Source organism: Carassius auratus, chromosome 16 (assembly GCF_003368295.1).
Source record: "Carassius auratus strain Wakin chromosome 16, ASM336829v1, whole genome shotgun sequence".
Lineage (NCBI taxonomy): Eukaryota > Metazoa > Chordata > Actinopteri > Cypriniformes > Cyprinidae > Carassius > Carassius auratus.
Window position 1 is genome coordinate 15,665,732 of NC_039258.1, and position 23,321 is coordinate 15,689,052.

A 23,321-nucleotide genomic window follows, 5' to 3' on the forward strand; every position below is an offset into this window, starting at 1 on the left:
CCGCTGTTTGAAGCACACGCGACAACATTTAAAGTGCATCGCTGATTGGGGGGAAAAAATTGCACTTTCTTCATTTTTTGTAGGATTCCAGCTGGTCTTGAATAGTCCAGGTACTAGATTTAGATCTACAGATATATTCTTAAAATAAGAGGGACAGTTCACCAAAAATGTTTTATTGTAAATTCTGTCATCATCTACGAACTTTCATGACATACCAACCCTGTATGATTTTCTTCTGCAAAACACAAAATATGATATTTTGAAAAGATTTCAAACTGTTTTGTCCATTTAATTAAACTTAAAGCCAAAAACCCATTAGACTCTATTGAACCCTACTTTCATTGTATGGTTTAATTGCTGATGCAGACATATATATATATATATATATATATATATATATATATATATATATATATATATATATATATATATATATATATATATATATATATATATATATTTCAGCAAACAAAATTTGAGTAGTTTTAGATTTGGTTAACAATAATAACACTGTTTCAGATTTCTATAAAGAACTAAAAACATTTCTGACACTCATACCAAGTCACGAATTAACAAAATCAGGCCAATACTGAACCTGTGTCTGTAGAATGCATAAACACCTGTCAGATTTTGCTTTAAACCCAGTGCAGAAAGTCTGCAGATAACACCTGACTCTAAATGCGTGTCACCCCTGAGGTGAAAGGTCACGGCTTACCTGTCTCTCTGCTCGTTGGGCTCTTCTGCTCCTCATCCAGCCTCAGGTGGCCCAGCAGATGCTCCAGAACCTTTTCGGGGGCGGCGGGCACAGCAGTGTACCTGTGGGAAACAGAAGAGTCACTGGAGTCTTCCTCTTCGATGGAGGACAGGGAGCGACTGCTGCACCAGCCTTCCTCCTCGCCCTCTTCCTCAGTGCCCTCGTCATCAATGTAACGGAAATACGGCACGTCGAACGTGGGCACGGTAGCTCGCTCGGCGCTGCTGGTATCAGAGGACTCGTCCTCATCCTCGTCTTCCTCCTGTTCCACCAAAGCGGCCGGCATTATCCTGCCGTCCAGGTGCGGGTCGGGGGCCACTGCACGCCTGCTTCCCATGTCAGCATCAGTGCCGACTTACCACATTGACCTGGAGGAATCGAGGAGACTTCGTGCAACAGCCTGACGTCCCCCTCTTTGCACTCTGGAGCTTCTAGTTTAAGCCAAACGGATCCATAGGAAAGAGCGCACAGCAATGCAGCACATCCTCAGGCGAGTATGTGTGTGTGTGTGTGTGTGTGATTGAGAGCGAGAGAAAATGACTTCGGGGAGATGAGAGATAAAAATAAAGTGACAAAGAGGCAGGGCTGGACAGATTACATGCAAGAAGGACTGACAAGAGTGAGAAATGAAGAGACGAGAGAGAGAAAGGGTGTGTGTGCTCTCAAGCACCGCTCGCATGTGAGAGCGGGCGTGCGACTGCTTACCTCCCGGTCCAGGAGGAGGAGGAGGAAGAGCAGGAGGGGGGAGCTCTCGGTGACGTCGTCCTCTGAGGCAGCAGCACCTCGTGGCTCCGCTCTCTCTCACACACACGGACTGCTGCGTCACTGGAGGGCTGTGGGAGGGAGGGAGGGAGGGGTTACATTATCACCAAGGAGATTCCCTGTCTTCCCGTCCCTGTCTGTCTCCCTCCCCTGATTTCCATCACAATACAGTTTTAAATTAAACAGCCTACATCAAACGGAGCCTTTCAATGGGTTCGTTTTATCGTGACCCAACACAATGCTACTGTAAGCGCAAGGCTGCAATTATATTTGAATGATTTGCTCAATGGAAAATGTGAATTAATTAGACTAATTTGGTTATTTGATATTGCGCGATCATGAATTGCAATCAGACTATGCTGAAATGTTGGTGGTGGTGAGCTGGTTTGTTGACTGTATATATATAATGAAAACATATTTGAACAGGGACAGTCCACCCAAAAATGAACATTATGTCATTATTTACTCGCCTTCACATTGCTTCAAATCTAATTGCTTTCTTCTGTGGAGCACAGGAGATGATATTTTGCAGAATGTTGGTAATCAAAAAGGTTTGGTTCTCATTGAATTCCATTGTATTGAAAAAAATAGGGTGAAAGTCAGTAGGTACTGGGACTGTTTGGTTAGTAACATCCTTTAAAATGTGTTCTTTCATGTTCAGCAGAAGAAAGAAACAAATTAACATTTAGTCATTCAGAAGATGCTTTTATCCAAAGCGACTTTTTTTACACTTCACAAAAAATATATTATTTTAAGTATTTAAGGGGTCACGATCTGAGAAACCAAAATTCTCGTGACCTTTTCAGATATAAAAGGTCATTGTACTATAAAAACATTTACGTTTTAGAACTCAAAGCTCTTGTGTTAGCCTAAAAACTGGTTAAACTGAAGGCAGTCTGCCAAAACGACAGCTTTTGGATTGTACTACTCAATGATGTAATAGTGTGGATTAGCACCACCTCCGCAGAAGATGATCAATGCCTGCTTCTACATCGCTGCCTGTCTGGCTCCGCCCACTGATTCGCAAATCTAGTGTTAATATAGACAAGGGCAAATGCAGGTCTACATCTTTGCTTTTGATTCCAACATTAGGAAAGACTGAATTAGCTTTATTTTAATGAAGATCCAGAACACGTCAGCAAGAGCTTGGTCCTTTGTAAACTTAATTTTACCGCGGATTAGTTTAAAGGCACAATTATATGGGAATTTCAAAAAGATTGAAACTAAAAGACAATGCCGTGCCGACTATATTGGATCTGACAGTAATGTTTCAACACAAGTGTGAGTAACTGATTGCATTGTGATCACTTTTGCAAAAAACTGCTTATTACTTTTAATTTTTATGTTTTCTGATGTAAAAATCTTGACAACATTATAAGTGGACCTCAGAGAACAGTACAAAATAAAAAAGGCAGTTCATGACCCCTTTAAATATAAAGCAATAAAAATACTGTTAAAACTAAGCTTATGACATTTTCCCAGCAACATTTGTTTGCAGATGCCACAGACCTTTGCAATAACTTGTAATTTCATAAAGAACTGCAACATGATACATGATTCAAGATAAACTAATGATGTATTATGAAAGAGATTTAAAAGTATAATATCCACAACTCTGAATCACCAGAGGAAAATACTGGCTCATCATTTGATGATGTGAGCTTCATAACGACTAAATGCAAAATATAAATAAAAAAATAAAAAATAATTCTATAATTGTCACAATGACAATGGATACGTTGGATACGTGCATTTTTAACCAGGGCTTTAGTGTCAAATAGCCTACTTTTAGTGGACAATGCATATATATTGTAGGTGCATGTGTGTATAAAGAATGCATGTGTGTATGAAGGGAATTTCTGGGAACCAACATTTAGTGTTACTGTCCTGTAAAAGCCCTGTCACTTTGCCCTGTGTGTTATCAATCTTACACAGCTCTCTGAACACACTCAATATTCATAATATACTTCAAAAATCAACAGACATGTACAAACACAATCCACTACATCAGACATAACCATTGCTGTACAGAATTATGTATACACAATGCTAATTTAGAAGGTCAAACATCGATGTACTAGTGCAGACTAAACCATACGAAAGACCCTCATAAACTGTCTGCAATGGAAAGCCAGAAGAACTTTTGATTATATATTAATACTTAAAAACCACTCTGGACTCTGAACTCCAATAAATGGTCTGTTTGCTATAGTTTAGCCAGCGTGTGAACTGCTGGCGTGACTCACTGGTGTGTGTAAACATGGGTGTGAACCTCTCACGCCTTCCATAATGCTTCAGCCAACAACATACGGACCGGGATCTCGCCGTCGCTCTACAAAAACATCCTCATTACAACGATACACTAAGAGAAGCGCATTTCAGGTTAGCAGTAATTAATGGATAGATCATTCAGGGTTTGTGTGTGTGTTTTAATGAGCTGATGCTCTCTGTCCCCAGACCACAGCAAACAGAACATCAGTCAATGTGGCACGTGTGCGGCCGTAATTAGGCAGACAGACAGGCTGGAAAGACCAGCACTTTTCTGCTCTAATTGCCCACTGCACTGAAGCACTGAGAGGCCTTCAGTAATCTTGCATGCACACACACACACACACACACACGTGTATGTGCACACTGCAACCCCCACACACACTCAAGATGATCAGCACAAACTACATTAAAAAAGCCACAATCTCAGGCTCATCTCCCCAGGCAGAAGTTTCTGCTTGGCTTTGGCCTGGCAAAAAGCTCCATTAATGGCAGCGTATCATAAACAAGTCCTGCCCATATATCTAGACTCCAGGGGAGGAAATCTGAACGTTTAAGTAGTGGCAGAGGAACATTACGTAGGATTGAAATGTGGTATTCAGTGGCATTAAGATGTGCTAAGGCTTTCGCTGGAAGTGAAGTGAAAACTTCAGGGCTGTTAAAATGCCACCTTCTTCAGCTTTAATAGCATCAGTGCGGGCTGGAGGCAAACTTGAATGAGCTGCACCTGTTTGATGCAAGTAACTATTTGCGTCTTTTCTCTCTACCCACAGAGTATCCATTTGCATGCATTTTTTTAATGGGCACCAGTGGCAGCATATTTGATGTCAGAGGCAAAATAAGATAAAACCAAATGAAAACGAAAAACGTAGGTGTTTTCAGCATAAAGGTGCAGTCAAACTGCATCTTTTTTTTTTAATAATGTAGATGTAAGAAGCACAGATCACACAGAAGTCACTTTCAAACCAAGCAGCTTTCTGTTGGTCAATGCGGCAGGCAAATTCACTGATCAACTGAATCAATTGCAAAATCTGTGTGGAAAGGTCTTTCATCCTCATGCAAAAAATCTAAATTACATAGATTCCTATTGAAGTTACTGTATTTCTCCAGTGGAAAATTGCAGAGGACTAGTAAATGAAAAGGCACATTTTAGTCTTGTGATACCAATTTTACTTAGCAAAAACCAAATTCATTTTACATTTCATAAACAACTGTCCTGAAGAAAATTATATCATTTTAAAAAACCTTTCTCCAAATCAAAGTCATATGGTATGACCAAAATAAATAAATAAAAGAATGTTAAAAAGGAAATGAGACGACCCCTTCAGACACTCAATACTGTGTGTCAAACTCAGTAAGTGTCTTAAATTTAAAATAATTGTACCTTTTTATGACAAGGCAAGGTTAGTTTAGGTCGTAAAATGTCAAATTAAAAAAAGTAAATGATATTATTTTGAAAGTCATTCTAATAAATGTCAAAATTAAAGGAATAGTTCACCCAAAAATTTATCTTTTTTCATCATTTACTCACCCTAATGTCGTTCTAAACCTGTATGATGTCATTTCTTAAAAAGTAAATGATGACAATAAAAATATTTTTTCGGTGCGCTAAACTTAAGATGTTTACACTTCAAATTTTAAAGGGTTAGTTTAGCCAGTTATATAAAACATTGTCCTTGCTCTTCCAAGCTTTATAATGGCAGGTGTATTTTATTTTATTGTAATTTTTTTTCAACAGTCCTCCTGTAGTGAATGGGTGCGTTTTTGTAAGAAAAATATCCATATTTAAAACGTTATAAACACTTTTCTTTCACTTCCGCTAACTGTTGTAGACAGAAGCCTTTCCGGCGGATAACGTAGGCATACAACATGCAGCCATGATTAGTGACAGATGCGAAAGTGCAGAAGAGAGACAGCAAAACAAAACGCCCTTCACGAATAACAAGTTCAAAATGAGGATTTGTAAAGAAAAATGTCAGAGGATTTCGATATGAGCCAAGAGGTTTTTTCTTTGCTTCATTTAACTCTGTAAACAGACTTGCAAGACTAGCATATCTCACTGGCATGCGCTGCACATGCATCCTACATCATCTTCCCGGAACGGCTTACACGTATAACAGTTAGTGGAAATCAGAGAAAAGGGTTTATAACGTTTTAAATCTGGATATTTTTCTTATAAAAATGCATAGATTCACTACAGGAGGCCTTTATTTACCCCACAGAGCCGTGTGAGGGACATTTTATTATGGATGGATGCACTTTATTTGATTTCTTTTGGACGGTTGAAACCAAGAAACACGCGCCCAGTGCCACGGTAAAGCTTGGAAGAGCAAGGGGAATTTTAAATATAATTCCAATTGAATTCGTCTGAAAGGAGAAAGTGATATACACCTAGGATGCCTTGAGTAAAACATGGGATCAGTTTCATTTTTGTGTAAACTAAAATTATACCCTTTATAGAACAATTGTTATTTATTACTATATGTTTACACCAAATTACATCAAACTTTTCTTGAGAATAGTATAAAAGAAACCAACATAACTACAAATACTACATAGTACACAAGAAAGAGTACGATTTTAAACTAAATTATCTCTTTACCATCGGCACTCTTTTTTGTCATTGGCACACATTATATAAGGACACTAACCTTCACCAACAACAAACATGCAAACAATTTTGGAAGTCGAATTTAAAATCCAGTGAAGGTTAAAAAGGAAAGCGGTGGATACAGGAACCATCAAACAGCAAAATCTCACTGGACTATAGACTGCAAGTGTCATATTCCACAAGAAAAGTTCTTTTCGACTTGAGAGAAACACTACAATCACACTAAAAGGTCTCCTGCTTCCCCAGTTCCCTTCTGAAGTGACTGCATGCATCATGATTGGCTCTTGATGACCAGTTCTGTGATTATACAGGGGCCGCTCTTATTTCAAGCTTCAGTCAAAACCAGTCACCTCATACAGATATACTGCATATGAGAGGGTTAGATGATTATAATGCATTTATTAAAGCCACTGTGCTCAAAGACTGTCACAAGACAACATGTGTGTGACATTTCCCCGGCGGTGCATTTGTTTTATACTGTCACTTCAGACTCTTGCTTTGTAACATCAAGCAACAAAAGCCCCTGAGATCAGATACCTTCATATTCTCAATGGTCTGAGGATTCTTGTGCCAAAAGGAGGTCTGTCTATACAATAAATGATTGATTCTGTGGCCATAGCTATCCATCTATCTGCTCCTTTTTGCACACTGTAATACATTTTTATATAATATATTAGCCATTTTAAATATTACACAGACAAACTTGTCTAGAGGAGAAAGGTTGAGCTTAAAATGTCTCTACCTCTATCTATCCATTTCTTAAATTTCTGTTACTACGTTTTGAAAAATCTAGGTCGCCACACTCTTTCAAAATGAAAAAAAAGAAAAAAAGAAATGAAAAACACTGCAAAGAATTATGGAAACTTGCATGAGTGCAGTTATGTAAATTGCAAATGCTTCAGTCACAGAAACAAGGAGCAGAAGCCTCTGGAACAGTGCTGTGTTTACGTAAGTGACAAAAAGACAATGTGATATTTTAAATCGTGTCCTGGTCTGTTGACATAGCTTTGGCGATGGCATCCATAATTCCTACTGGAATAAACAAAAAAGACATACTTTTTCATATATCTCATTTATAGCTGCTAAGGGCTACATAGATATAGGATACAGATCTATAACCAAACCCACTACAAACAGATTAAAGCATACAACGAAAAAACAATAACAAGCATTATTCTTCATTAAAAATACATTATGTATGTGCCTAGGAATCAGACCCACAGTATCTTGCTGATAAAAAACAACAACAACAACATTAATATTTAGCTTAAATTCATGCATTTGGTTCCCAACAAAACCACCACATAAACTGACTTACAGACCAGAACACTGAAAGCGTGTATTCTACTTCAAGCCTTTAGTTTACTCTATCCATGTCCTTGCTATTGCAAATAGGCTCCACATACTATTAAACACAGAAGATTGCATCACTGAGGCCATGAGTGAAAGCAGAGCACAAGCAAAATGTGTGGTATGCACTTGTAAAAGGGCTTCTTTATCAAACAGCAGACCTCTTCTCTCTGTACAACATCTTTACTCGCATGCCGTCTTTGTCTCACAGCTGTCTGCTGTGTTGAGGCATGTTCATGACAAGTCTAGACGGCATACGTAAAATATATATATATATATTTTTACACCAACAGAGTTCAGTTTCATTAGCCTGATGCTGATTTTTATTTATTTATCTGAAAACAACTATTAGAATGAACTGTTCAACTTACAAACATATAAAGAATTTATCCATGAATCAGAATAAAACAAACTAACAAACGAAAAGATGGATCATATGGGATGTCATTTTAGATATGCATCATTTAATTCATGGGTCGCACCATCTATAATTACATGAATATCAAACTAAGCAGAAATCTCTTTACTAAGATCCACTTAAAACAAATCTTAAAATCTCTTAAAATGCCGAAATAATTTTTCTTCTTGTTTTAAGGTTGTTTAGGTACTTTTTACTAGAAAACATGAAGGAAATATTGTTTTAAGCACTTAATTTTTTAATGCAATGTTCAAAAACAAAGCATTAACATATTTATTTAGTAGTATAATAAGTATTATAGTATTATATAAGTAACGGTTTTAAATAAGCTCTTTTTAAAGAATACCAAAAAAATACAAATACCTTTACAAATAAAGATGTTAAGTTTTCACTACATATTATTTTTTATCTTTATTTGTATCTTCTTGTCACATCAATCAAATCCTTTTGATAACACAGAGTGAACCCAGCCAATCCTAATGGCTGAAAACTCATAAGGCCCAGCCTTAAATACTGTGACATTTTCTGAGACTCAAAAAGTATTTGAATCAAAGGATTTTGAATATGACAATACATGACGACAAGAAGTGTCTTGTCTTAAATTAAAGTTCTTTATGATGGTTATGATTCAAATTAAAGACAATTCTACTTTTGTTTTCATAAAGGTCAAAGAAATATGCCACCCAGTGCAAGAGGAATGACTGGCTGTGGCACCTTATGGCGCTCACGTCTACTCTTCCTGTCATTGTGAGTGGCGGCCCACTAGCAGGAAGAGGCGAACCGGGGCTATTGTGGGATCAACCAATCAGAGACTAGCATGAGATTGGTGCCCTTTTTGGTTTTAGAAAGTTTCTCCTGCACTATAGCTTCGGATCTGAATACAGATTCCCTGAAAAAAGTGACTTCAAACAATGACGTTTCATTGAAATGAAGATAATATCAACATGTAAGGGTGTTGCTTCATAAACCACAACAATAGGGTTATTATAATACTAATTGTTCTAAACAAATACACACAGTCAAATGCTGCCCAAAAGACAAAACCAGCATGCATGATATCGAACATACATAACTTTATGCATATAGCATTTTAATGGCTATTAATTTTTATGTTTATTTTAGAAAGCTTTTACCAAAATATTCCAAGATCTTCCTAATTTTATTTGGTTAAATTTTTTTCATTGTACTTCATTTCATGTATTTTTGCTACTTTTTGAATGCAAATTTTTCCACTTGTCGCAGACCTAGATTTTCAATCTTAAAATCCATAAAAAATCATTTTCGTTATAAAAAAAAAAAATATATATATATATATATATATATAGAAAGAGTAAAATAAACAAAACATTTCAATATTTACTATGCAAAAAGTTGTCAAACAATAATAATAATAATCATAAAATAATAATAATCAGAGACAATTTCACATCCCAAATTGGAAACATACTGTGTCAGAAATGACATTTGTTGGTTCAGAAAAAAAGGCCCTGTTTTTGAAGTTTGAAGAAATAACCACTAACAACGCTGTACATGTAGATCGACTGTTATTTTGCACCTCACCTCAGCAGGCCTTTCGGCAGCTCTGAGCGGGCTGTGCAGAAGGCGGCATCCGTCCTTGGCCAGTCTCTGGACCATCTCCAATCGACTGATATCCTCTCTATCGCGTGTAGCAGCTCCAGGGCCCTGCTGCAGTGCAGGGGACACAGAAAACACATACCTCAGGCCACAGTCCCAAGCCATGAGACTGCAACACACGCGAGCAGCGAGCTCTCAAAAGTCACTGAGAGTTTAACAGCCCGTCTCGCTGTGTCTTTACTCAGGTGAGACTGAGAGCCCTTGACTCTGAGGTAGCTGAGATTGTCACGCTAGTCCTGAGGGTTTAGTGAGCTCCAGACGCGTGTGGCCAGTCAAGAGGAAAGCTTCAAAAAGTCAAGCCTTAGAGACAGTGTTGCCTGAGGGGGAGAGTGAACCTGACTTTTCTCTTTCCTTTGCCTCTCTCTATCTTTCTCTCTCTCTTGCTCTTACGCACATAGCCAGGGTGGGGGCGACCAGGAAACATCTGGCAGTCCCTTCAATCCTGAATAGGAAGTATTGCAATCTCCAGAAAATGGGAGAAAGGCCAGCATGGGGTCTGATGGTTTTACCCACCATGTGAACTAAAATGGTACAAGTGATTCATAAGGTCAACTGCCATCCAAATGTTATATGAGAAAATGACAAATAAGAGTGTGCACAATAAAGAAATTGAAAAATTATCTGAAAGTCTATATTAAAACACATGTACAAGTTTTAGAAATTAACTCTTCGTATGTTTGTTGGTTTAATATGATTTTGAGGAAAAAAGATTTCAATAGAAGTTTCAATGTAGTAATGCTACAAAGGTTATGCGACATGACCAAGTAAAGTAATAATATTTTGGATAAAAAAAAAGTTTTTAAATATATTTTTAATAAAACTTAAAAAAAAAAATACTATGAACTGGTAATACATAAATATAATGACCTTTTTTACGAGTCACGCTACATGACATTTTACAATATTAAGTAATTTTGCCTGGTCATAAAAAGGTTAAATCATCTGATACTTTAAGAAACTTCCTGACCTTTACACACAGTCATGATAATCTGGAGACTGTCTTAATGATATAATTTTCTGTTTTATTTTGTGCTGCATGTTGAGGGAACCACCTGTAAAGAAGTTCTTTATAATAATAATAATAATAATAATAATAATAATAATAATAATAATAATAGTAAATGGTTGAGTCAAATTCATTTTCTTTCCAAGGTGTTTAAGAATTTATTAATTCTAAGAATTGTTTAATTATATATATATATATATATATACACACACACAAATATATAAGCAACATCTCCAAACAAATGATCCAATTTCCCAACACGTTCTTTTTTTCTTTTTTTTCAATTCATGATATGGTGATTTTATTTAGAAACTCATGTCCCCTCAAAACTACAGAATAAAACACATATCAGCTAAATGCACATAAAATGGAAAAACCTCCAAAACATACTAAATAGTAGTATATCACAAAATGCAGTACTAAATGCATTAATCGAGGATCCATTCTATTTAGATTTCCTGCTCTTTAGATTTAAACACAATGGCAAATACCACACATCCAGAGAAGAAACCTGTGACCTCATTCTCTGAAGTAAGAGAAGGAGAGAGGAATTTGTTCTGAACACACTAAAGTATTTCCATATCAACTCAGCTGGCTATATAAGGAATCATACCTCATCCTGGACAAATTCGACACAACCATGTCCCTGACATTCTTCAGCACTGCAGTGCAGCAATGAATATAGAAAACAATGGATGGTTAGATTGAACTTTTCTAATTGCATAAAACTGATAAGTGGGAATTACCAGAAAAAGGCAAAATGATAAGCTATTAAGATGAGACCCAACCATGACAAAACAAATGTCATGGGAACTCTCAAATACAATCAGGCTAATAGAGCATTGTCTTTCATTAGAGACATGAAAACTGAAAATCAGATCACACTTTATGTTAAAAACTAATTTGCAGCAGCAGTCTTCAAGGTGGGTCATGACTCATGACACAAATATTGGTTGTAGGCATGTTCCGACAGGGTCAAACACAGCGCTGAATTTTACTAACAAGCATTAAAGGAGTCATATGATGTTGCTAAAAAGAAAGTTATTTTGTGTATTTGGTGTAATGATATGTGTTTATGCGGTTTAAGGATAAAAAAACACATTATTTTCCACTTAGTGTAAATTATTGTTTCTCCATGCCCCGCCTTTTTTAAATGTGTTGATTTTCACAAAGCTCATCATTCTGAAAAGCGAGGTGTGCTCTGATTGGCCAGCTGTGCATTGTGATTGACCGAATACCTCAATCGTGTGATAGACATGTTATGCCCCTTACCATATTGTGATGCCGTGTCCCAGAGCGACCAGATAAAAACATTAAAACCCATTATAAAGAGGCATTTGTTGCATCCAATGGAGACATGATTTCAGATTATAATGACTTATAATGTCTTTTTACACGTTGCATCGTGCCACATAAACATAAAACCATGTCTGCATTTGTGATTGGAGAAACTACAAAACAACAAGCGCTAGTTAACACTGCTTTTGCGGAAGTGCGCCCACATGCACAGACATTGGAATTATTCGCTATCATGTTATTTGTGTAGAAGTATTTTTCGAAAACTGTGCGCAGGACACGGGCAGCTGTACAGCACTGTAAATGCAGAGCTACCTGTCTGAGGGACAGACCGCAAGAAGCTAACAGTCAACCGTTGGTGTACTGGCGCACTAATAAAAGCCACTTTCCTGCGCTCACTGAAGTTGCGTAAGCGTACCCGGAAGGGGCATACCTGCGCCTTGCACAAGCGTAGGCAGTGATGCATACACTGTTATTTACACTGTTTTTTTAACAGTTTTTACACTGTTAAAGAGTTGGATTCCCATGCTAAACATGGACAAAGTTTCAAAAATTAAGTTCTACGTTTGAAGGAATATTTTTGTTCCAAAAATACTCCTTCCGGTTTGTCACAAGTTTCGTAAAGTTTTTTTAGAGTATGGCTCTGTGTGACGTTAGATGGAGCGGAATTTCCTTATATGGGTCCTAAGGGCACGTCTGCCGGAAGAGCGCACGCTCCCGTATAGCAGAGCACTGAGAGCACAACAGACGTTCACTGATCAGAGCGAGAGCATCGCGAAAAGTCACAAAAGAAGTGTGTTTTTGGTTGCCAGGGCAAGACAACCCTGCACAGATTACCAAAAAAAAAAAAACAGCATTAAGGGACCAGTGGATGGAGTTTATTTTTACAGAGCATCAACGGAGTTGTCCAAGTGTTTTTGTTTGTTCCCTGCATTTCGAAGATTCTTGTTTTACAAACAAGGCCCAGTTTGATGCCGGATTTGCACATCGTTTATTTCTTAAGGATAATGCAGTCCCAACGAAAAAGGGTCACGATCGTGTGTTGGAACCACAGGCGGTGAGTAAAACTGCTTAAAATATCTCTGTGTTGTTAACTTAGCTATCGGCGCTTAAGCACATCAAGTAAACAACATGCGATGTTGTCATCAAACTGCACTTTCCACATGTAGGCTAGAGCTTAAAAAAAAAAAAAACACGACCTAAAGTGGAACTTAGTCATTTTCCAAAACCGCTAAGCAAATATATATAGTTTCAGTACATACCACATAGAGACGTCGTTGCTGATGCTGCTCTTGTTAAATTTCAGCCTCTCGATCTGATTCTGGATCATAAATATACGCTGAATCTGACTGTTAGCCATGGTTTGTTTTGGATGATGGTTTTTTCCTCACGATAATGTCACAGCTTCCAAACGCTCTCAACGCAAAAGCTTACTGGCGCTCGTGATTCTTTAGCTCCGCCCACACATCACGCCTCCAGCCGGTCGTGTTTTTCCGGGAAAAATCGGTACAGACCATCTTTCTCTTATAAATATAATAAAACTAAAGACTTTTTGGAGTTATGAAGGGTGCAGTACTACTCTATAGGTACTCAAGATTAACAGGATATTGAGTGAAAACGAGCATTTCACACCCCCCCCCCCCCCCCTTTAAGATTACAGTGACCTAACTTGTTTTAAAAATCACCTGCTGTAGCATCTTTGTTTAACTCGCACTAAACATTAATTGATTTAACATTTTGGAATAATTTATATAGCCTTTATTTAGTGTCTCAAGTTTTTTTTCTATACACCAAATTTTACAACTAAAACAAATAAAAAAACTGAAAGCCGATTAAGAAAGATTGGTTGAATTTTGAATGTGTGTTGACTGTGTTGTTTGGATTGTAGAACTATGCAGTTGTTGCCTTTAATTTCACATGGTTACAGTTAATGTTTTCATTTCAGGCCAGTTCTATGTAGTTTCAACCTTTCAACCTTTCAAAACAAAAACTAAATACTGATGTCTTTACCATCTACAGTATTGTTCAAAATAATAGCAGTACAATGTGACTAACCAGAATAATCAAGGTTTTTCGTATATTTTTTTATTGCTACGTGGCAAACAAGTTACCAGTAGGTTCAGTAGATTCTCAGAAAACAAATGAGACCCAGCATTCATGATATGCACGCTCTTAAGGCTGTGCAATTGGGCAATTAGTTGAATTAGTTGAAAGGGGTGTGTTCAAAAAAATAGCAGTGTGGCATTCAATCACTGAGGTCATCAATTTCGTGGAGAAACAGGTGTGAATCAGGTGGCCCCTATTTAAGGATGAAGCCAACACTTGTTGAACATGCATTTGAAAGCTGAGGAAAATGGGTCGTTCAAGACATTGTTCAGAAGAACAGCGTACTTTGATTAAAAAGTTGATTAGAGAGGGGAAAACCTATAAAGAGGTGCAAAAAATGATAGGCTGTTCAGCTAAAATGATCTCCAATGCCTTAAAATGGAGAGCAAAACCAGAGAGACGTGGAAGAAAACGGAAGACAACCATCAAAATGGATAGAAGAATAACCAGAATGGCAAAGGCTCAGCCAATGATCACCTCCAGGATGATCAAAGACAGTCTGGAGTTACCTGTAAGTACTGTGACAGTTAGAAGACGTCTGTGTGAAGCTAATCTATTTTCAAGAATCCCCCGCAAAGTCCCTCTGTTAAAAAAAAGGCATGTGCAGAAGAGGTTACAATTTGCCAAAGAACACATCAACTGGCCTAAAGAGAAATGGAGGAACATTTTGTGGACTGATGAGAGTAAAATTGTTCTTTTTGGGTCCAAGGGCCACAGGCAGTTTGTGAGACGACCCCCAAACTCTGAATTCAAGCCACAGTACACAGTGAAGACAGTGAAGCATGGAGGTGCAAGCATCATGATATGGGCATGAACAATGATTGTATTGAATGTACGCTACTTACTGCGCAGTTACTGCCGTTAATTTTAGATGGTTACAGTTATTGTTTTCAATAGCCAAAGCCAGTTTGGCCTGTTAAATACCAAATAAACATCTTGTTTATGTAGAAAATGTCTTTCTTGTTTGTTGCTTAAAAAAAAAGAAAAAAAAAAGAAGGAAATCGGTATCGGTTTGACTAGTTTGCTTAAAAAAAAAACAGTATTGGAATCAGCCATGCAAAATCATGATTGGTGCATCACTATTAAATATGAAAACGTACTTCTAGACTGTAAGTCAGAAGAGCCGGCATTGCACTCTCCCAGGATCAGTAAACAGTTACATAAAATGTGCTGCACACATCTGAAATTTTGGGTTAAACTATTCTGGAACAGTGTTATAAATACAGTCGTGTATTCTAGTTGTGTCCTCTTTTGCAAGGCCAAACAAAGTAGTTTCGCAAACGAAACACACAGCGTCATCCCAACATGGCGGTGGAGGTGGCAGCAACAATAAAGTTATGCCTTCCTTCTTTGTGTAAACATTTGGGCGGCATTATGCAAATCTTCCCACGTCAAGACATAGACATGTGGGGGCGTGTTTGAACAAGGCATTTGCGGAGGGTGTGGACGACTCTTAACTGTTATAGAGAATATCTCTTTGGGTTTGAGAATTAAGTCTTTGCAACTTTAGGGATCTTATTTATTCATAAGCTTGTAACACTCCAAAGAAAAAAGCCAGGTGAAAAAAAAGCTGATGAGCCAGGGCGACAGGGAGGATCTGGAGGACCAAGGCAGAGCAGATCGATGACGGACCAAGGGGGAACCGGAGGGACGAGTGAGCCAGGTGAAGTCAGTGGACTGCCGGGCCATGGCAGAGAGGAGGGAGCTAGGAGCCATGGTGGAGCCATTGGGTCAACAGGCTGTGGCGGAGTGTGGAACTCAGAGGCTTGAGGCAGAGACAAGGGATTCTCCGTCCACACCAATGATGGAGACTGGCAGAGCCGCAGTGCTTGCAATGAACAGATGGTTTGCTGAGGGTGAGCAGAGGGGGCTGCCAGACAACAGTGGTGGAGGGGGCAGAAGCGGGAGGGAAGGTGAGCATTTCTATGCCTTTGGGATCTCAAGGCGTTAAACCCCTACCAGGGCCAAATTTGGGAACTGAAGCTCTCTTTGTGTTGAACTCAGGGACGTGAGCCCTCTCTGGGGCTGGACTCGGGAATGGGAGCCCTCTCTGGGACGGACATGGAAACAGGAGCACTCCTTGGACTAGACTCAGGAACTGAGGCCCTCACTGGGACATATACAGAAATCGCAGGCCTCTCTGGGCTGGATGTGGAAAAATGACCTCTCTCTGGGCTGGACGTGGAACCAGGAGCCCTCCCTGGGCTTGATTTGAGATCTGAGGTCCTTCCTGGGCCTGACGTGGGAACAATAGCCCTCTCTTGGCTAGATGTGGGAACAGGAGCCTTCTCTTGACTCTGGTCAGGGGCTAGAGCCATCTCTCGAATCTGGTCAGGGGCTAGAGCCATCTCTCGACTCTGGCCAGGGGCTAGAGCCAACAGTATTTTCCTCCTCATTCTCCTCTTTTGGGCTGAGGTGAAGGAGGTAGTTGCAGTCATCATAGGGCTTGGGAGTAAATCAGTCAACGGGGTTGACTCAGGAACAGAATGTCTTACCCGGCTGGACAGGGTAACAGGACTGACAGAGGGCTCAGACAAAGGAGGGAGGAGAGGGAGCAGTTCAGCATATTAGTCTGATTCTTGATCCCCTCCAGCATTCCTTAGTCCCAGTTCCTCATTTAGCTCACCCTCAGCCATGGAGCATGGGGTGGAGCTTCTCTCCACGCTCTAACTGTCCACAGCATTCTCCCTTGTGGGGGCACTGTAGCTGGTTCTCGCACCTGAACTGATATATCATAATCAGCTCCGGCACCGCAGCAATCCTCAGCTCTGTCGCTTCATGCGGTGATGACTCGTTGTTTTTGGCGGTCTCAGGCTCTCTATCAACAGTGGGATCGGGCTTGAGATCCGCACAGTGGGGTGATGGTTAGCTGGGCTCTGGTGCTGGATTAGAACTGGTGAGATCATCCTCGGGACAGACAGTGAACGGCGTTCCGTTTCTCACCAGTATCTACTCCATGAAGGCAGTGAAATTTGCTAGAGGGACATCTTCGGACAATGGCATCATCTGTGATAGCAGGTTATATGGGCGATTTAGAGAAACAGTCTGGTTTGGCCATCGAGTGATCTCTCCGCCCTGCTCCAGCAGGAGGAGGAGATTTCCTGGACGGGAGAAGGGGTCAAAGGGATCCATGGGGATAAAAGAGTAAACAAAACACTGAACAAAATGCAGAAAACAAACAGAGGGGAACACAAAAAAAAATAATTTTTTAGGTCCAGTGTTCTTTCACGTTCTTTCTAGTCAAGGAACGTGTAGATGTAGGAGAAATACAAATAACAGTCTTTAATAATCCAAAACCAGGGGTAAAACAGGGCAAGCAGGAACACACACGTATCAAATGGCATGGATGACACCGGACAAAAGAATCACAGGACAGATTACACTTTAAATACCAGACTAAACGAGGGTTAATATTTGTTAAAATTATTAAGTTTTCCAGTCTACATGATGTTTTGTGTCATTACAAGCATGAACAAGCAAGATATTTGAAAAAAAAAAAGGCAAGTCTTGATATATACCGTGGGTTAATATATCAGTATGGGCTTAAAAACAGAAATAATTATTGCTCATAGCTGCCAAAAATCTGTGCTGTTTTCCCATTTAGCCCATGTAATATTAATGATTTTTAATATTTTTGGATCTAAGCAGTTTTTGTTAATACTACTACATTCCAGTGTTTGATTTCAAAGACATTATGTTTACATTTGTACGATAAACAATTGGTTCTGTGTTGGGTTGCCGCTTTAAGCAAAGAGTTTGAAAAACACCGGCTTCTAGTATTCTGACAAGATGGTGTATGTTACAATCTGTACGGCGCTGCCTTTGAAACATTATTTGTCCTTGTGAAGCTCTGCTATTTTGTTGTCTTGATCACAGTCCCGTCAGATGTGCTGCAGTGAACCATCAGCTATTACACTGCACTGTGGAAAAGCTGAGAACCTCACAGTCAGGCACAAGGCTCTGTCCTGACACACAGTATAGAGTATCCATCTATCTCCAATCACAAGCCCTTTTCTTTCTGCCGGTTCAAGGGCTTTCTACTGATGACTGAGCTGCAGGAAAGCAGTGCTCAATCAGGGGACATATGGACAGCCCTGGACAACCTGGACAGCTGTTGAGCTCAGCAAAACATACATGCAGACCAGCACATACACACACTGTCAATGTTAAGCCGTTGCCTTGGAATCTGTTTTCTCATTACCTTGTGCACAGCAGGACTGGGAGAGGATCCTGGGGTGTTGGTATTGTGCTGTGGACTGCTCTCCTCCATTACTGGAAAACAAGAAATTTACAGCTGAGAACCAGTGGGGTGTGATGGACTGTCCGGCTTTGTGCTTTCCTTTGGAGCAATATAGATTTTTATTCCAGTTCATGTGGAACACCATCTTGCACTATTAACAAAAACAACATTACTATCATTTTATGGTCATTTTATACTATAGTAATCTCTAAAACAGGATTCCATTTGATACAGGATTATTATTGTTAACTAAAACCATAAAACATAAAAATGTGTTACTTGAAACAAAATTAACATTAACAGAAGAAAAATAAATAACTAAATAAATATATATATATATGTACACACACTCATAGTACATATAACTAATATGTGTATAAAAAGTATAATATATATTATTTATATTAATTATTACCACAAAAATTAATTTTGACTTAAGGTTACTTTGGGAAAAGTAGGGTTACAATGAAATGTAAATAATAACTGAAAATACTAGACACATATACTAGGCATGTTAATAAGAGTTTGGTATGAGGGGAAACACCTAAGAAAAACTGTCCAAAAAAAAAAAATAGGCTACACTTTATGGTAAAGGTCAATTTGTTTACTTCAGTTGGTATATTACGATTCAAGAACTACCAATGACAATTAACTATTTCATTTTTAATAACAAACTACATTTTACAGCAAAGTTTTACATCTTTTTTGACCATTAGTCATTTACTGTATTCTTGGCAAATACCACAGGTGACATAAAAGTCCCAGCTTTAACTGAGTGGTAACTAAAAACCAGTTCACTGAGGGAAAACATTTATATATATGCAGCTGATAGGCGAAGAATCTAGACAAATACTTACATTTACATTTATTCATTTAGCTGACTTAAAGCTACTTAATGCTCAAATGGAAACAAAATGCTGAAAAGCCAAATAAAAAAAGTGACACAGAATAATCCTTACCTGATTTAGTCTGTGCCTTGCGAGCCAGAGCTGCCAACAGTTCATTCTGCACCTATTAAAAGATAAATTCGTTGTATGGTTAGTTCTTCTTTCAAACATTCAGATATAGTGGACTCAAAACTTACAGAAGCCTTTTATCACAAACATGCTGCTGCTTGGGAAACTGTATTCTCTGGGTCTGTGCTTTTTCAGTTTCTGAAGATACACATGCTACTTTAAAGCTATGATTCAACATGTTCTGCACTGAACTTCAGCGCTGTTTTTACAGAGGAAAACATTCACTTCTCTAAATTGATTCATACTTGGAAGTTTTTCTTTAGCAGGGGGATAAAAAGACACCATTACTTATTCTTTTAAGCGGGCCTGCCTTTGATTTCCCAACTGCTGTATTATTCCTTTGAGAATCCATAAAAACTTAGCTCAAAACTTTCAAGTGGTCTATTCGTGATCTGACTGCACTCTTCCCAAATCCATGTGATCTGAGGCAGAGACTCTGCATTGAAATCCCACAGCACAAGGCACATTATGAATACAAATGTATCCAATCCATCAAGCATCTGAAAGGAAATATCAGTCACTTATGAGGAGAAGTCCATCTGCTGTCTGACCAGGGGGAGGTTTGTGCGTTGGTAAACCAGGTGTTTAATGGAGGTGTTTAACTGTGCTTAGTGGCCCATAAAATCTACATGTCCTATGGGGCCATCCGATGTGACAGCCCCTGTTCTGAGTGTCCAGACTCAGGCCAAAGAGAAACGGAGCTGGACTGGGACCCGTGCCACTGTGACCCTGCACAGGCCAAATACAAATGATCGGCACCAAGTAACCATTTGCACTAACCTAAAGAATTTAACGGTGTACATAAACATCATTTACGGTGGTAACATGATTTTTGTCTCCACCTTTTTTTCCTGTATGGTTTATTAGGATCTGACAATATTTGGTCGAGATACAACTATTTGAAAATCTGGAATCTGAGGGTGCTAACAAATAACAATATTGAGAAAATGGCCTCTAAAGTTGTCCAAATGAATTCTTAGCAATGGATATTACTAATCAAATATTATGTTTTTATATTTTAACAATAGGAAATTTACAAAATATCTTCATGGAACATGATCTTTACTTAATATCCTAATGATTTTTGAATAAAAGAACTTATACAATGTATTTTTGGCTATTGCTACAAATATACCCCAGTGACTTAAGACTCCTATGTTGGCAAAGCTGAATTTTCCGCAGCCTCGTCCTCTCTGTATTCACCACTCTGCAGACTTGCTCAATGTCCCGCCCACGGCGCTATCTGATTGGTTACACCTCACGAGTAATAGCCTATCAACACTTGCGAGACAGTTGAAGCCGGTCCGCTGGGCAGTGGAGTTGGCAACTTGGACACTTTGTCGCTAGATTTAGCGATTTTTTTTTTTTTTAAAGCGACTAGCGACTTTTTGGACAATAATTTTTTAGTCTCTGAGACTCTCTGCTGTCGCACGAGCGCGAGGTCTCTCCTTCCCAGCGCGAGCCTCTCTCTCTGTATCAGCTTTGTTCAGCGAGTGCAGAGAGGAACAGCACTTTCAGTAAAAAAACAAAACAAAACAAAAAAATATTATGTTGCTTCTAACTCTATTTTACAAGCAAGTACAGCCGACATCAGTCACAGCACAACCACTGACTTTATCGTATGTGTATTTGATTTCATTAGTGCAGATTAATGTTTGAGAGCTGGTTATGTAGTCTTAATGGACTGCGTTTCAGTCATTATAATATTCATTCCGTTGTCTGAAAACAGAAACATTAAAATATTGTAACAAAAACAGTGTTATTGAGAATTAAATTAAATGGCTAAATTAAATTGCAGTATGTGAGCTGAGGGAGGCAATACAAGTTCATGTTCTCATTATTTATTTTTATGAATTAAAATGTTTCAAAACATTCCACACTCTGTTTTTTCCACAAATCGCACCCTGCCTGTAGTTACTGAGTATGCGTACATTGTGTCCTAAACACCTCCACAAGCTACACACTAAAGATACAGTTCACTGACTAAGCCATCAAACTGAACACCTCAACTGTTCAGCTGAACGCAGCGATGCAAAGGTTCAGGTGAAATTTATAGCGAGCATCATCAGTTTCCCAGGGTGTCCGATGCAAATGGCGATCCTCTCTGAATCACAGGAAGTGTCCTATTTCTGTTGCCAAGGTGACTGCAGGTGCACAGGCCACCTTGAGGAGAGGTTCAGCAACATTACCTTAATAGCTGGAAGCTAAGCACGCGCCACATGGCCACAGTAATGTACTGATTCAGTCATTACAGCAGAGCTGCTGGCTCTCATGCGGACAGGGCTTCTGTGCAACTGAAAGGGCCCTGTACTAAACCTTTTGTATGTTGTGGGTAGAAGACATAGACAAAGACAGGTTCAATAGCTGATAGAAGATTTTTAGGTGTGAAACTGGATGTGTATCCTCAATTTCATAAATAAATGATAATAATAATAATAATAAAAAGCTCCAAAGATAGAGATAAAGCTGTCTTACCGTTGAAGTGAGATGCTCCAAGGCTCTCATTTGAAGAACTGGATTACAAACATCAGATGTTTTCTGGGCATCTTCTTTATAGCTTTAGAACAAAATAAAACACTGTTATAACACACTTTAACATCAGTCATCTGAACAGTTTTGTTTTTCCTTGGACATGGTACTACATTAATGCAACAATAATAGTTTTTTTTTCTTCTGTCTGGATCATTTTTTTTTATTGTAAACACTTAATGTGTAAAAATGTCATTTTAAACATATAATTTTTTTTCTATTATGATCTTCTTTTAGTTTCTTAATTGCAATTCATTTAGATATTTTTAGGAGAAAAAGTCTACGTTCTTTTTTTTTTTTAAAGGAAATGCTTATCAAGTAGTTTGGTATAGTTTTTCATAATTATTTTTTATTTGAAAAACTTTTATCTACTAGATTAAAGTCATGTGGTGTAACCAACACGCAAAAAGGTAGAATCCATTATGACAGTGTTAATAAGTCTTAAAATAACCAATAATTTTACCTTAAATATATATACGGTATACACACACTTCAGGTAGTGTCTTGTAGTGTGACTTTTCTTTTGATTTTTAAAACATTCTTTAAATCAAACAATACAGATTATTTATTTTTTTTTATCATGGTTTCCACAAAATTATTAAGCATTATTTTCAGCATTAATAATAATAATAAATGTTAATTGAGCACTAAATCAGCATATTAGAATGATTCCGACATGATTTAATGTGACTATGAAGCCTGTAGTATAAATATATAAATATATTTAAAATATATATATTTTAAACTAATAGTATCACACATTATTCCTCCATTTTTAATAGTAATTTATCATGTACTTAAAACAGATTAAGATGTGTACACTAACAAGATGTAAAGAAAATATGTTACTAGCTTTTACAGCATGGTATAAACATTTCTCAAAATCACATCTAATACTAATACAAAAAAAACAACAACTATATTTTATTGTCACACTGAACTGTTGGCAAAGCACAAACAACACAATGGAGAGTTGTGACTGTGCTGGCTAGAACACAAGCAGATAATGTCCTAAAATCACTTTACTGAGCTTAATCAGGCCATACGGAGGCGCAGACAGAGGGACCTAAAAACAGGTTTGATCTCGCTAAAGATGGACATCCTGCCTAGACAAAGCCATTAGGACAGAATCTGACCAACTTTCCCAGTCCCAGCAGACAGGAAATGATGCAGAGGGACACGACCTATAGCTCAACTTCCCTTTATGTCCCCTGACCTCCTGATTACGTGTTTAGCAAAGTGCTAAACGTCATTGATCTGGCTGAGTGAGACCAGAGCTGCACGGCTCATTGGAGGTCAACAAGACTTAACACTGAGTTAATTTCCAGAG

At 38.4% G+C, this 23,321-nt stretch overlaps 1 protein-coding gene across 2 annotated transcripts in view; it reads right to left on the reverse strand.

Moving 5' to 3' along the window:
• Positions 1-23,321, reverse strand: part of rapgef5b (Rap guanine nucleotide exchange factor (GEF) 5b) — a 54,819-nt gene that overhangs the window by 20,732 nt on the left and 10,766 nt on the right. Inside the window, exons 6-11 of one of the 2 annotated variants that reach the window (XM_026284361.1) lie at positions 21,938-22,019; positions 19,406-19,457; positions 18,408-18,478; positions 9,724-9,849; positions 1,460-1,587; positions 716-816 (exon numbers count right to left, since the gene is read on the reverse strand). In XM_026284361.1, coding sequence (XP_026140146.1) covers positions 716-816; positions 1,460-1,587; positions 9,724-9,849; positions 18,408-18,478; positions 19,406-19,457; positions 21,938-22,019 — 560 coding nt within the window. The remainder of the gene's footprint in view (positions 1-715; positions 817-1,459; positions 1,588-9,723; positions 9,850-18,407; positions 18,479-19,405; positions 19,458-21,937; positions 22,020-23,321) is intronic. The other variant, XM_026284362.1, reaches the window with a different exon arrangement.